The sequence below is a fragment of the Anguilla rostrata genome, chromosome 6 (genome assembly GCF_018555375.3).
Source record: "Anguilla rostrata isolate EN2019 chromosome 6, ASM1855537v3, whole genome shotgun sequence".
Lineage (NCBI taxonomy): Eukaryota > Metazoa > Chordata > Actinopteri > Anguilliformes > Anguillidae > Anguilla > Anguilla rostrata.
The window spans coordinates 40,634,537-40,648,050 of record NC_057938.1 but is presented as its reverse complement, the minus strand read 5'-3'; the positions used below and the strand labels follow the sequence as shown (position 1 = coordinate 40,648,050).

The window sequence follows — 13,514 nt, the reverse complement described above, 5'->3', positions numbered from 1 at the left end:
GGTAATGTGTTGCGGGTAACAATTTAATTAGTTTGGTAAACATGATTAAAATGTGCCTTTATTGTTATCTCTAAAGCTATTTTATCTAATCCTAATTGTTGTTTTCCTTCAGACGACCGTGGGAGAAAATTATGGCAATCACAGTCCATTTCCTGTGGGTGTAGTGACAAAAGCAGCATGGAAGCTGAGTATCCCCAGAACTTCACAGTCCATGGAAATGCCTCAAATGTCCAGGCTATCACACACAGTCTTTGGGAAGTCATATCCATAGCAACAATGTCAGCCATAGTGAGTCTGATAACAATAATTGGAAACATTCTTGTCATGCTATCTTTCAAAGTCAACAGTCAACTAAAGACAGTGAACAATTATTACTTACTGAGCTTGGCTTTTGCAGACCTCATTATTGGCATCTTCTCCATGAATTTATACACATCTTACATACTGATGGGATACTGGGCTCTGGGAAGCTTGGCATGTGACCTCTGGTTATCTCTGGATTATGTGGCCAGCAATGCATCTGTAATGAATTTGCTGGTCATCAGTTTTGACAGGTATTTCTCTATTACCCGGCCACTGACGTACAGGGCAAAGCGGACACCAAGACGGGCTGGGTTCATGATTGGCCTGGCGTGGTTAGTATCTCTAGTCCTGTGGGCCCCTCCCATTTTATGCTGGCAGTATTTTGTTGGCAAAAGAACTGTCCCCCTCCGACAGTGCCAGATTCAATTCTTCTCAGAGCCAGTGATCACATTTGGCACAGCCATTGCTGCTTTCTACATCCCCATTTCCATCATGATAATCCTGTACTGCCGGATCTACAGAGAGACAGAGAAGCGCACAAAGGACCTGGTGGAGCTCCAGGGGCATGCTCCCTCAGCACATCTAGGCCCCACAAAGCCACAGAAAATCATCATTGGATCCTGCTTCAGCTGCAAGCGGTCATCCAGCACCAGCTGTGAGCGGAAACAGACCTCCTGGTCCTCCTCAAACCCCGGCATGGTTTCCATATCCACAACAGCGTCCACCCAAGAGTGGCTCAGAGCTGAGCAGATGGCCACCTTCAACAGCTATGTATCCTTAGAGGATGATGAGCGCCGGTCATCTTCTGGAACCTTACAGGCAGGTCAGATGAACCCAGCCTGCGAGCAGGATGAGAGTCATGAGCTGGCTAGCCTCAATGAAGGCCTCTACATTGCCTCCCATCCCAAGTGTGGCTTACAAAAAAACAAGAGGGGTATCTCCTACAAGTTCAGGCTGGTCCCAAAGGACGAGAGCCCCCGACCAGGCAGAAACAGGGAGGCCAAAACGATGCCCTCATCTTGCTCCTCAGCAGAGTCCCTGGGTCACCCCTCCACCTCCTCCTCTTCTTCCCGAATATCTGGCCCCATACTGAAGAGCCAAAACAGCAAGAGGAAGAGGATGGTCCTCATCAAGGAGAAGAAGGCAGCGCAGACTCTGAGCGCCATCCTCCTGGCCTTCATACTCACGTGGACTCCCTATAACATCATGGTGCTCGTCTCCACTTTCTGCTCCGACTGTGTCCCGCTCTCACTCTGGCACCTGGGCTACTGGCTCTGCTATGTCAACAGTACAGTCAACCCCATGTGCTACGCCCTCTGCAACAAGACCTTCCGGAAGACCTTCCGCACGCTGCTACTGTGCCAGTGGAAGAGGAGGAGGGACGAGGAGAGGCTGTACTGGGGTGGCCAGAGTGTGGTGATGGGCAGTAAAGTGACATGAGATGTCTGCTTATCCAATGTCCTGTCTCCTCTCATGTATCCTCTGTCAAAACACCTTGACAGTTGTATCTGTACTTTGGGTTGGCATTATGCGCATGTCACTGTAATGGTACTGAAAGGGAAAGCAAAGAGGACCAGCCCACACCAGCAAATGCACACATGCTGCCTTTCTGAAGGCTGAGACTTTTCCGCAGTGACACCACACAGGAGGAGTACCGCATGATTTGGTGTGGAACCAGTTTTTTGCCATTTTTAAATGATTTAAATTGGGGAAATGAGAAAAGCAGGAAATCACCATTTTCACAGAATGACCTGCATACGTTTCATAATCCTCAGGTACCTACACACAACAAGCATATCTCAAGTTTCATGTTAAATACTATTTCCATCTGAAAAATGTACTGTAATCAAAGATTACATCAGTGTTACTGCTTGTAATATTCATTTCTGGTTATTTAACTTTAATAGACTGTTATATTTTATTAATATTATTGGTAATGCATGAATAGTGCTTAGGGCATTGTGAAACACTGCAGTTAATGTACTATTACTATTTGTTCCCTGACAATGCTGTCTATACTTAGGTAACTGTGTCTTACACCACACAATGAAAAGACCCATATCCTGTACATATGTTTTACATATTGCTTATTGTAAATAGATGTGTTTCTCCTTTGTAAAACCTATTTGTTCTGTGCCTAAACTTTGTTCTCCTTTGACCTGAGATCTGTTATCTCAAAATTCAACACATTAACTTTCACATTTCAATATTTCTGTTGTTCAGTTACATGTGCCTCTTTTCTGCATAATGTTGAATATGCTTTATTTTCATGTTCTATGCTGAGTAACTTGGGAGACCTATGTGAGTCAACAATGACAAAAATACACCATAAACGTAAAATTTTTAGTTGTAAGTTTGTGGTGAATTCATTAATTTGAATGATTAGTTCTTACCATAGAAGTCAGCTGAGGTGAATCAGTCACTACTGACTGCCATTTCCACCATGTGAAGTGTTCCTGTAAGGGGTGTAATGGTTCTCCAAATGCACAGTTTGGTTCCAACCTTGATTTCTGGTTTGTGTCTTTTTTTAAGGGAAGGGGAAACAGCAAAACTTGTTGCTTCTCTAATTTGTTTCATTCAATCAATTATAATTTTGAACATAAAAAACATTTACTGACCATATTTAAAATCAATGAATATATCGGTCTCACTCATATTTTTTATTACACAAGAAAAATAATTAGTCACTAAAAACTAAGAATCCTCATTGCCAATGAACAGAAAAGGAACGGTGTTATGTTCAATTAACAATTAAGCTTCAATTATGCTTGAAGTTACTTACTTTTCACTAAAAAGGATGTCCAAAAAGTTAACCGAAAGGGTTTCTCTCTGTGCTGTAACATCATATACCCTTCTGTGGATATTTTTTTTTAATAAGCCATTGTAGAAAAATTAAGCCAGTATTGCCAGGTCTCTCAGCAACTTTCGACAGCTTCCGTAGCTTGATGGCATCATAAAAGTGCACATTTGAATGGCATCCTGTTAATTTGCATATACATCGCCTGCTCATTATATTACCATTGCCCATGAGATGGAGCCTGATTTTGACACCTTTTTTTGCAGACAAATGCTAACAAATAGCCTTGATGAATGAAAGGAGAAGCGGTGAAAACTATTAGACACAACTACAGCTAGCCAGCGCAAGTGGCAGCTTTAGCCCTCCCCATTCCGAACCGCGCCTCTCCATCTTATCTCGTGGGAGGGAAAGGTCACTGGGGCTAACGGCAACTGCCTGGCGATGGCTGCTCATAATGTAGTTGCGGCTGACTGCTCCACTCAAGCACGCCTTTTAATGGTGGCAATAATCGCTAAATGAAAATCTCAATGGTTACAAGGTCTCGGCCAGTCAGAAAACTAGATAGAATTGTCGCTGGTTCCTTTTGAAAGATACAGTCCCTAGGTGTTGATAAATTTAGCGACAAAGTTGACAGAGAATCCACTTGCTAACTTCTGTAGGCAATTCAAAAATATTACAGGATGGTTGTGTCAGTGTGCACTAGCTGCTCTCGTAAATAGCTCCAGCTTGCTCTAAAAATGCAACTAGAAAACCAATTTAAGGTTACAGTGGTAATCAACTAGTTGCTATACAATGGGGGCAGAGCTCAACATCCAAGGCTCAAAACAGCTATGTATCTGGATATCGCAATGGAAAACTACACACTCAGTTAAAGAAGAGAGTGAGGGGTGATATGTGAGCAGCTTTCTATCATTTTCACCCACCCCTGTTTTGAACCAGTGTTTCCTTTTGATAATTAGTTTGGGTAAGGACAATAACAAAATGGCTTCATGTGCAATCATGATAAACTGGAAAGTTAAATATCAGAATTGCAATTGTATTTTCTTACGATGAACTGAACTGTGCTTGTAAACTGTGCTATTTATTTTCACATTTTAACAAATCACCAGAAGGGGACAAGGTATACTCAAGTCAGTTCTTATGAAAATTTAAAGAAAACACTACATTTTTACATGTAGTACATATTAATGTATATAATTAGAGAAATTCTCCCATGTAAAAACAGAAGCACTAGATAGGTTTAACATCACAATTTATTGGCTTTATATATCTTTTTATAATTTTAAAGTTAAAATGTCTTATGCTTTATAATTTCATTCACAGTTATACATAATCTCAGTGTATCTTTAGTCATATAAACTCTCATTCAAGTAGGTCTGACAATAGTAGTATAGATACAACTTAAACCACTCAATACATCAATGCTGCCACACATCATTCACAAATCAATGACAAACAGTTCAATTGCTTCATTGAAATGCAGTGTTAAATAACGGAACTGTACAGGAGTGGCTGCGATCTGTCTCAAATGCAAATTACAAATATGCTTGGAGATTAAACCCAAAACAAGCTAACCATGAAGCTTAAAACTGGGAAAGGCAGTACAAAAAAAATCCCTCACCCCCCTCACAACCTACAAAACCTTCCTTGTGGGTCTGAAACCATGATTTTAATACTGATGTTGATGTTTTCAAAGGATGAGAGGGGAAAGAAACAGGCAAACAGGCAGAAAAAAGTTAACCTTTCAAAAAGAACAATAAAACCGAAAAAAAAATAAAAGAAAAACCACACAAACTGAGAAACCCCACCGTTTAGGCACAAACCGGGGGGCACTACCTCCGCTTTACCGGACCACTCTTGCTGCCTTTGCTGCCACCCCCGGACTTCCCAGAGCTCTTGGAGGAGAAGAGCTTGGTCATGAACTCAGACACGTCTGGCAGCTCATGATTGGGGTTCAGCATGTTCATGGACTGCTCCATCTCCTGCAGAAACACACAGAATGCTTTAGATCACATGCTGCTCACTCTCTTCCGGTCTCTGTTCTCATCACAGACTAAACAAGGCTTTTGTAGGTGTTCTGCGCAACTCTAACACGCAACTAACAATATGTACACACATAGTGGGGTTTCGTTCAAACACTGCAGGGGACAAGAAATCTTCACTCCACCAGACTATGAACACAACATTTAAAAATTTACATATAAAATTGAGCTAAGATCCCAGAGAAACGGCATTAGGGTTACCTTTCTCATTTCTGGGTCATTGGTGTTGACAACCTTAGGAAGCAGGACAATGATCAGGAGGGGAAGAACCATCATCATGACCTGGAAAAAAGAGAAGTAAGGATAAAGTAGGTACCTTTGAGTTTGGAAACCAAGATGATCCAATCCGTCTTCCTTGCAATTACTGCATACTCTTGTGGACACTGGCCTCTGCCACTAATCAGGATCATTTCCAGACTATACATGCCAGGACTAACACTAGATTCTAAACAGTGAGAAGTTAAAGATCCTGTACTTATCAATAGTGGACCAGGAAAGCCTAGCAAGGTCAGCGAATATCCATTAGCAATGAACTCTCCTCAAAGCAGTAAAGGGTTCTTAAACACACTTTATGTAATGACTTGCTAATGAGCAGAATATATCCACAGTAGGCCAGGAGGTTACTACAAATATTTCTACCATTTCCCTTTCAGAAAGCACAGAGAAAAATCCCTGCAAATTCAGCTCTGGAATTAACAACTTTGTCAAATGTCTCAGCTTACAACAGCATTTTAATAATCAGTGTTACCACTAGGCAGTAAGTAGGACCAGTGGTTTCATTTGAATTAAGAAGTCGGATTAACCAGCCAATGAGACATTGCCTGCTCCTCAACATTGGACCTACCATGGGGTTCATGAGGAAGTCGGTCCAGCCCCAAGTCTCACGTTTCACAAAGTACAAGTGCGGGCCTGAGGACCTCATCTGCAGGGGGTATGGCAGCCGTATCACCTCTGACGTCTTGATGTAGTTCACAGCTCTCGCCCTGCAATTGAAATTACAGAGCTCATCGTAAACTGCCACATTTACTTGGTCCATGGCAGAGTCACTCACTTTAAGAAATTGTGTAGGGGAAAAAAAAACATCAGAAACAATGAAGCTACGACTAATATTTACTGACAGACACAACGAGAGATTGCACTGCTGAAAATGGCAAACTTGGCTGGCAAACATTAAAAATGTATTGTGCAATGTGACTACTTTGTACAACCATAGCCTACCTCATTTTCCCTTTTGATGTGATGTCCACTCGAACAGGTTCAAATCTGTAAACTGGAGAGACAACTTCAACAACATAGGATCCTGAGGGGACGTCATTCACGGCAAAGCTCCCATCAATTCTGTTAAGAAAAAAATAATAATTTGCTTTGATGGATAAAGGTCCAACACGATTAAGCGACTGTACGTACATGAGACAAAAGCCTCAAATAGGTCGACGACAATAAGCAACTACTGCACAACGATTCATTCAGGACCACTGGACATGGCCTTGCACAATCGAATCTCTGTAACACTGTAATATCATTCGTAAGTAATCCAAAAACAATTGCACCACACTCCATGTAATAAATTGCGTACGATTGCAGTTCGAGCCTTCACAAAAAAAGCTCAAACATTATCACACAGAATGTTCGATAGTACCAATCCATTTACGTCAACTTCATTGCATTATTTGCTGGTATCATGCTGTACACATTAATATTAGCAATCTGTACCATGAAACGGTTATAGTTATCCTATCTGCCAATTTGCAATCCTGTGGTCCAATTGCAATTCATTAAATACTTCAAAATAGAATGCACGATATATTCTGTGAGTGAATATTTTCCATGTTCAGGTTTGGCTTTAATTTTATCACGCATGGGACTGAGCGAAGTCCAATTTGTTTGGAACGTTTCTGCAAAAGACAGTTAAATAACAGAATTTATAACAATTTTGTTATTAACCGATTGCTACCGCAGAGACTAACAGCAACACATACCCATAGCATGTTCAACATGGCAATGTAAAATTACGCAGCTTTGAAAATCTCAGCGTTGCCAATTCGCTAGAGATCATTAACACAACTTGACATAGTAACGACGTTTCCAGGCATGGTATCAATCTTGATAACGTCGAGTCAAATAACGTAAACATACGAGTACATACGAGTCATGCTTACATCCAACAAACGCTAGTTAGCTATCATAGCTAGCGAGCTGTACACATTATTAGCCAACTAGCTAATATTACATTAGCGCAGAATGAACCAGCAAACCCTAGATTTTATTCTTAACCCACCGTAAAAACCCGATATGTTCTTCTCCTTCCACCAGAACACGGGCAGTGTTAATCCAATCTTGCGGTCTCAACCCCGGTACGATGGCTCGGCCTTCTATCTTAAACCGGTCTCCATTCGGTTGTACAGCGGCAAGTCCGGAGCCAGGCTCCGGATCACTGAAACACAGAGACGTTGCGTACAAAACATTGAAAATAAACAATGTTTGTGAGATCCTCCTTTGGAGTAACATTCTGATTAACCGTTCACTCAGGAAACCGTGTTGTCCAATGTAGTAGCAGCTAAACTGTGCTTTTCTTTTAAATTTAGGCTAAACCTCAAACGGACTGAACGTTTCCGCCATCAAGCTGCTTCTTCCTCATGCAAAATATGACGTCGGTATATGTGGACGAATCTTTATTAACAAACCAGGAAAGGAGCAATGTAGTTATATAAACAGTGATCACTAGATACGCAAAACACCTCAAAATGCCTGACTGCGAAGTAGTCTACTACCTACAATAAGATTTCGTTCCTGGAGATCAAGGAATTATTTAAATATTTAAATATTTCCAAGACATTGTTCTTGGATATTGATACACTGCATTTCCGTTTGGTCACAAAGTGTGAACCATTCAAGTTAAGTATCGTTAACAAATGTGGAGTTTTTTTCTGAAGGATCACATCTGCAGATCTCTTGACTGTTGTAACATGTAATTCCACTGTGTAAGAACCATTATGGCAGTGGTAACAACCCTGTTCCTAGAGATATACAATCCTGTGGGTTTTCATTTCAATCGCACACCGGAGTCAAATTAGCAGCTCAACGCAGATTAGGGTTGTAGTGAAAACCTACAGGACCCTCGATCTGGGTCCTGTAGGTTTTCTGTAGGGTTTGTTACCACTGCGTTACGAAAATGCCAAGAACCTACATTAGTACACTCCTATGCAGCATTTCCCACAAGGGTAGATGAAGCATATAATGAAGGACTTAGTGCTGAAAATGTTTAAATGCATACAATGCAGAGGTGGAAAGTCCAGGGGTCAGAATGTCGAGGTCCTGCCATGTGTTTCTTCCACTCATGAACTCAGCCATCTGATTTCACTAGTTATACCTCCTGGTGGAAGTATTGTGCTATTTAGCAAATGCAGGTGATTGGAACAAAATGCTGGAGAGGACTGAACCTGGATGTTCCACCACTGGTTACTTTAGGAAACAGAACTAATTATTCTTCCTCTGCTACTGAACACTTAAAATTTTGAATAAATCAGTTCCCCTAAGACTATAAGAATATTCTATAAACCCAACTTTATCAATTAAGTTATTCTCATTATTGACTGTAAAGCAATTGAATAACTGGACACACAAACTAAGAAAATTTATTTAATAGTTGATTAAAAGCATGTTGAGGAATGTACAATTTACAGCTGAGTGTTTTCTTATTGAACAGGCAAACCATGCTCTAATAAGACTGCTGCAGAAAGTCGCTCCCTTCCAGGAGATCAATTGATATCAAACGCAAGAAGCATGGCAGAGCAGCACCAGGAGAAAAGGCTTGGCACATCACTGAGCGGCCTGGGTTCAGACAGTCTCTTGCACCTCACGGAGTGGAATGTGTGCCATTTTAAGCAAAACGGTCCACTTCAATGTGAAGCAGTCATTCACAGTTCGTTCAAGGCTCCCCGCTGCCCTGCTACTGTCTTCATTTTTAAATAAAGGTGCCTCTGTACTTCTCAGTTCATCAATTCAGTGATTGTTCTTCGCCATCTGCAGCCTTGGTTAGTGTCAGTTCATCTGGCCTTGGGGCCAGTTAGAGCAGGCTGAAGATCCTCTGATTCGAATCAAACGCTTGTAGTGGTCGCTTCCTCACTGAGAAATGAGCCTGGAGTCAGTGCAGCTGGGACAGATATGATTCTATACCCTAAAACATGGGAAAACGTTGTGAGCAATCATGCATGTACAGAAATGCATCCATAGCAACACAGTCCTGCTTCTGCCATCAATTATCAATAAGTTAATCACAAAGTCACTGAGGCAAAGCCTGGAATAGCACAACTTACCTTTGCTATTTCGCCTGTTGTTCCTGGAACTAAACTCAACTCACGTTTGTGTACCCACAATTCCTGTAGCTGCTGCCTCATGATTTGAACATTCCTACAAGTAAACAAACAGAAATATAAAAGAACAGCCTCCCTCTTTGAAGACTCCACAGGGTTTGTGGAGTTCATGCAAATGATGCAGGGAAATGAACCCCCCCCCCCCTTGCCACTTACATACCAGTCATCTGAACAGCTCTCCTGTGCACTCCTGCTTTTCACAGATAGTTCCGGCCACCATTTTTTAATGACGGACTGAACCCAGTGTAAACCGACTATCAGGTATCTGAAATATACATGTGGTGGTTTTATAAAGTGAAAAATAATATTCTGCAAAATGGTTTACCAATGTTGTGACAAAGCAAGTATTTCAGGCCAACTTACTCTTCATATTTACTGGCAAGAACAGTTTTTACTAGCGGCAGGAGGTCCACACAACAGCCTATAGATATAAGAGGCTTGTCATCTTGTAGGCTATGAAAGAAAACACAATTATCACGAGAGAAACTTTGTTTGATGCTGTGTATTGAACTGGTAGTGGCAGGTGAGCTGGAAACGGGGAGGGCTGAAAATTTAAATTAGTAACTTCATTGATTTAAAGGTAAGGGTTCGGCAATCCCCCCTCACCCACCAATATTTCAAGCTCACCCACCATCACTGCATTACTTACCTTTTTGTAATGACAGGTAAGCAGTCAACAAGCACACCTGTGTCCTGAATTCTTTAGAGGAAACAAAGTAGGAGAAATATGAAATCTCAAGAAGAAACTTTTCAGGGAAAAAAAACTTTGACCTGAAATCTGTATTTTGTACCTGATCAGATATGCGACTAATTCATTGGCATTTCTTCGCCAAAGAGTCAAAGCAACATTCAGCCTGAGGTTTCTTCCAAAAAGCACATGTGTCATTACATCATGGTCCTTTGACAGCTGTTAAACAGACAGAAGATTCAGTGAGGCGAAGGGTGTTGGATGTAATGGAATGCTAACGTCCAATCAAAAGGTCTTGCCAGATCACATGATTTCTGCCAAGTTCACAAAATGAATTGAGTTTCTGCCGAGGCACCATCCACCGTAACACAGGTGAAATGAACACATGCCAGAGCACAGTACAAAAACAAAAGGAATGCCAGCTTGGTTATTTCCTTACTTCAGTGAAGTACTCGCTGTATTTGGATGCCGGCCCGTCCATCTTGGCTCCCAGTACAGGGTTCAGGGGGAGCCCGCAGTGGTCACTGCAAAGTACCTCCTGCACAGCCTCTGCACAGGTCAGCTCATTCTCCTTGTTGGCCATGTCACAGCCCCTCCGCCGGCTCGCGGCACTCGCCGGCACGTGACACGTCTTCCTCTTGCACGACAGTCGTTTCGCTTTGCTGACTGGAGACCTGCAGGCCAGGGGTCAGGGTTCAGAGGTCAGGTACGCGGCAACAGGCAGGAGCTCACGATAGAGTACTCTTTTACACCGCGTGAAGGGCCCGAGCCTTGCTACTGTGCAGATCGTTTCCATGCCTCGCTTTCAGATCAATCAGTGAAACCCGACTATAGACCCGTTTGGTGTGACTCGCAATTGGACTGTTTCTCAAGGAAAACTCACCTCTTTTTATTAATTTCTTCCTTATTAAAATAATCCACCTAAAAGGAGAGGAGAAGTGATGAATGGGGGCTGCTGTGACTGAGCCACAAGCTTCCTTACCCCCCCTCAGTGATACTAAACGCAGGGCTTCACATCAACATACACACGTTCCTAAATGTCGTTCTCATCCATCTCCAAGTGCCTCTGCACCCCACTTCTGTCCTTGATCCTCTTACCTCCCTCATGTTCTTCTCAGCCACACAGTAAGTCCTGCGTTTGAGAGCTTCACTGGCCTGGGATCCCTGGAAACTTCTGAATTCTCTCTCTTCAACGTCATCTCCAGAGGCCATAGCAGCAGAAGACCCTGGAGCAGGTAAAACAGAGCTTTTACTGGCTAAATGCACAACACACCATCACAGGTCAAAAATTAACAACATGCAATCGCTTCCTATTTTGCATAATTCAGGGTGAGTACACTCCTTCATGGTGCAGGACAACCACTATCTGTTCAGCAACACGACCGACACCATTGGTACCATTAACCAAACCTACGATCAAAACTACTGTCAACAAGCCATAAAAATATAAGAGACCTGCAGGCACATACTTACATAACTGAGCATGTGCACATAAGTAAACTACCTTTCAACAAAGCTATTTCCGTGTCACGTCAACCACGAACATAAATTAGGCTATTTTGATAACGTCTGCGTCTGCGGTACATTCACTTTGGACACTCCTCGCATAATTACGTTTTGTTGAACTAACAGCTTATAGCTAGAAGACAGTATCGTGTAGGCCTAAATAGGTAATACCCTGAATCTGTACAGGTGTACAAACTCGGTTTTAATGATAACACCATGGACTTGAATAATCAACAAATGACAAACCGCTATGGGAACACACCTCAGCTGAAACAGGAACTGGATGTCCCACCCGACAGCTAGCTACCCTGCAAGTGGTGCATATAGCCAATGTATTCAAGAAAACAAAAAATATGTTACTCAAAACATCCAAGACCCAGTCTGCCAACTGTCTGATCCACCAAGTTCACCTCTATGCTGACCAAGCTAGCCAACGTATTAAATAAGCGAGCTAGTTAGTCAGAGCACAGTAGTTTAACTGTAGTTTAACACATTATTTAAATACCGAGTTTAGCGTTACCATTTCCTTATGTATTTTCACCTAAGTTTTAAAGGAACGGCAAACTAAGTTAGCTAGCCAGTTAATCATTTCATGCATTGTCTTTTATCTGCTAATTATTTAGCTTATTTGAACACGTTGCATTGACCGAAGATCATGTCTTCTTTTCAACTTAAAGTAACAACGATTAGCTAGCTGATAGCAAGGGTGGGAACGCATTAAGCGAACATAGGACAGACGGTTGTATTTATCATGAAGTAACAAACTAGTTAACCTAGCTTGCAAATAAAATACTTATAAAGCAGTGGTGTTACGTGCTGCGACTACCCGCTGTCATGCAAAACATTATCTTGATTCTTGGAGCTAAGAGACCTGTGATACTACTAATGTTAAGGCCTATGTATCATACAACCATTTAGAGGTGAGCAAACGGGTAACAGCCCGTGCAAATAACTGACTTAGCTAATGTAGCTAAATTTGTCTAAAACTATACTATATAAATTACTTAATTCCAACCCAAAAGTATCAATTTGAACGAACGTCTACCTACCCAGCTGAACAGATTCAAGAGGTATTAACTTAAGGTTGCACTGCAGGCTTAATAGCAATCCAACCAGACACAGCATGCACCGAGCTAGCTGGTATTAGCCGAATAAAGTGAATAACACACTTAAGCATTATTTTACTTACAGTCACATTTTGCAAAGATGTTTTGTATTTGATTAAATTAACAGCACACACGCATACAGAGCTGCACAATCCACCAACAGCGATAAAATAAACCTATAGAGCTGTATCCGTCTGAATGAACGGAAACTAGGTAGCTAGCTAGCTGTAATGCACATTAACATCCAGCTATCGTTAGCTTCTTGCTACAAGTCTAAAGAAACCTGCGGCATTCAAACAGAAACACAGCATGTTGGGATTGATTCCAGTCATAAAATATTTGGCGCTATCTTGTGGTGATCAAGGGGATTACACTGAGCTCGAAGGGCAAATTCTGTAACCTACCTGTACTGCTCATTGACTCACTGGTGGGTCATGTTCACCTAGTTTTTACTAGTCTCATTCAATTGTGTTTATACGGCATTCACCAACTGTAAACTAATGCATCTTCATTCAAGGGTAACATCAATGTCTCTCTCCATTTAATGATTTCAGAGATAATCAGAGTTTTCTTTCCTCTGGTCCAAAGAATAACCTGGACTATTGGAAATGAGGGAAAGATAAGTATATCGACAGGGTCATTCTGTCAGTCTAGAATTTCAAACTTAAGCTCAAAATGCAGTGTGGTTTTAAGCGGCAT

At 41.7% G+C, this 13,514-nt stretch overlaps 3 protein-coding genes across 7 annotated transcripts; 1 reads left to right on the top strand and 2 right to left on the bottom strand.

Moving 5' to 3' along the window:
* Positions 1–117: 117 nt before the first annotated feature.
* Positions 118–3,111, top strand: LOC135257180 (muscarinic acetylcholine receptor M5-like). Its single transcript, XM_064339663.1, has one exon. It carries the CDS (start codon positions 178–180, stop codon positions 1,741–1,743), a length of 1,566 nt encoding a protein of 521 aa, XP_064195733.1. The 5' UTR covers positions 118–177; the 3' UTR covers positions 1,744–3,111.
* Positions 3,112–4,335: 1,224 nt separating this feature from the next.
* emc7b (ER membrane protein complex subunit 7b) lies at positions 4,336–8,634 on the bottom strand. Of its 3 annotated transcripts, none has more exons than XM_064339668.1 (6): positions 8,417–8,634; positions 7,421–7,576; positions 6,361–6,480; positions 5,987–6,125; positions 5,344–5,424; positions 4,336–5,082 (listed from the first exon to the last, which is right to left on the bottom strand). In XM_064339668.1, the coding sequence occupies exons 1-6, from the start codon at positions 8,491–8,493 to the stop codon at positions 4,933–4,935; spliced, it is 723 nt and encodes a 240-aa protein (XP_064195738.1). In that variant the 5' UTR covers positions 8,494–8,634; the 3' UTR covers positions 4,336–4,932. The 3 variants fall into 3 exon arrangements, with proteins under 3 accessions (XP_064195738.1, XP_064195740.1, XP_064195739.1); XM_064339670.1 differs by lacking the exon at positions 8,417–8,634 and adding an exon at positions 8,330–8,367; XM_064339669.1 differs by lacking the exon at positions 8,417–8,634 and having other exon boundaries at positions 7,421–7,805.
* A 134-nt stretch (positions 8,635–8,768) lies between these two features.
* Positions 8,769–13,118, bottom strand: LOC135257182 (KATNB1-like protein 1). 3 transcript variants are annotated; one of them, XM_064339666.1, is made up of 10 exons: positions 12,899–13,118; positions 11,302–11,429; positions 11,087–11,124; positions 10,643–10,877; positions 10,307–10,422; positions 10,165–10,215; positions 9,879–9,968; positions 9,676–9,780; positions 9,459–9,552; positions 8,769–9,319 (listed from the first exon to the last, which is right to left on the bottom strand). In XM_064339666.1, exons 2-10 carry the CDS (start codon positions 11,413–11,415, stop codon positions 9,287–9,289), a joined length of 876 nt encoding a protein of 291 aa, XP_064195736.1. In that variant the 5' UTR covers positions 11,416–11,429; positions 12,899–13,118; the 3' UTR covers positions 8,769–9,286. The 3 variants fall into 3 exon arrangements, with proteins under 3 accessions (XP_064195736.1, XP_064195735.1, XP_064195737.1); XM_064339665.1 differs by lacking the exon at positions 12,899–13,118 and adding an exon at positions 12,759–12,894; XM_064339667.1 differs by lacking the exon at positions 12,899–13,118 and adding an exon at positions 11,677–11,814.
* Positions 13,119–13,514: the final 396 nt, after the last annotated feature.

What these genes read in the sequence shown, in the direction of transcription:
- LOC135257180 (XM_064339663.1), top strand. Translation starts at nt 178, where the DNA reads ATGGAAGCTGAGTATCCCCAGAACTTCACAGTCCATGGAAATGCCTCA.
- emc7b (XM_064339668.1), bottom strand. Translation starts at nt 8,493, where the DNA reads ATGGCTGAGTTCATGAGTGGAAGAAACACATGGCAGGACCTCGACATT. An exon ending in GGACTTTCCACCTCTGCATT is followed by an intron (nt 7,577 to 8,416) that starts GTATGCATTTAA and finishes TCTGTGTTTCAG; the next exon opens with TGATCCGGAGCCTGGCTCCG. An exon ending in ACATCAAAAGGGAAAATGAG is followed by an intron (nt 6,126 to 6,360) that starts GTAGGCTATGGT and finishes TTTCAATTGCAG; the next exon opens with GGCGAGAGCTGTGAACTACA.
- LOC135257182 (XM_064339665.1), bottom strand. Translation starts at nt 12,834, where the DNA reads ATGCTGTGTCTGGTTGGATTGCTATTAAGCCTGCAGTGCAACCTTAAG. An exon ending in ACAGCGAGTACTTCACTGAA is followed by an intron (nt 10,423 to 10,642) that starts GTAAGGAAATAA and finishes TCTGTTTAACAG; the next exon opens with CTGTCAAAGGACCATGATGT. An exon ending in CTTGCCAGTAAATATGAAGA is followed by an intron (nt 9,781 to 9,878) that starts GTAAGTTGGCCT and finishes TGTATATTTCAG; the next exon opens with ATACCTGATAGTCGGTTTAC.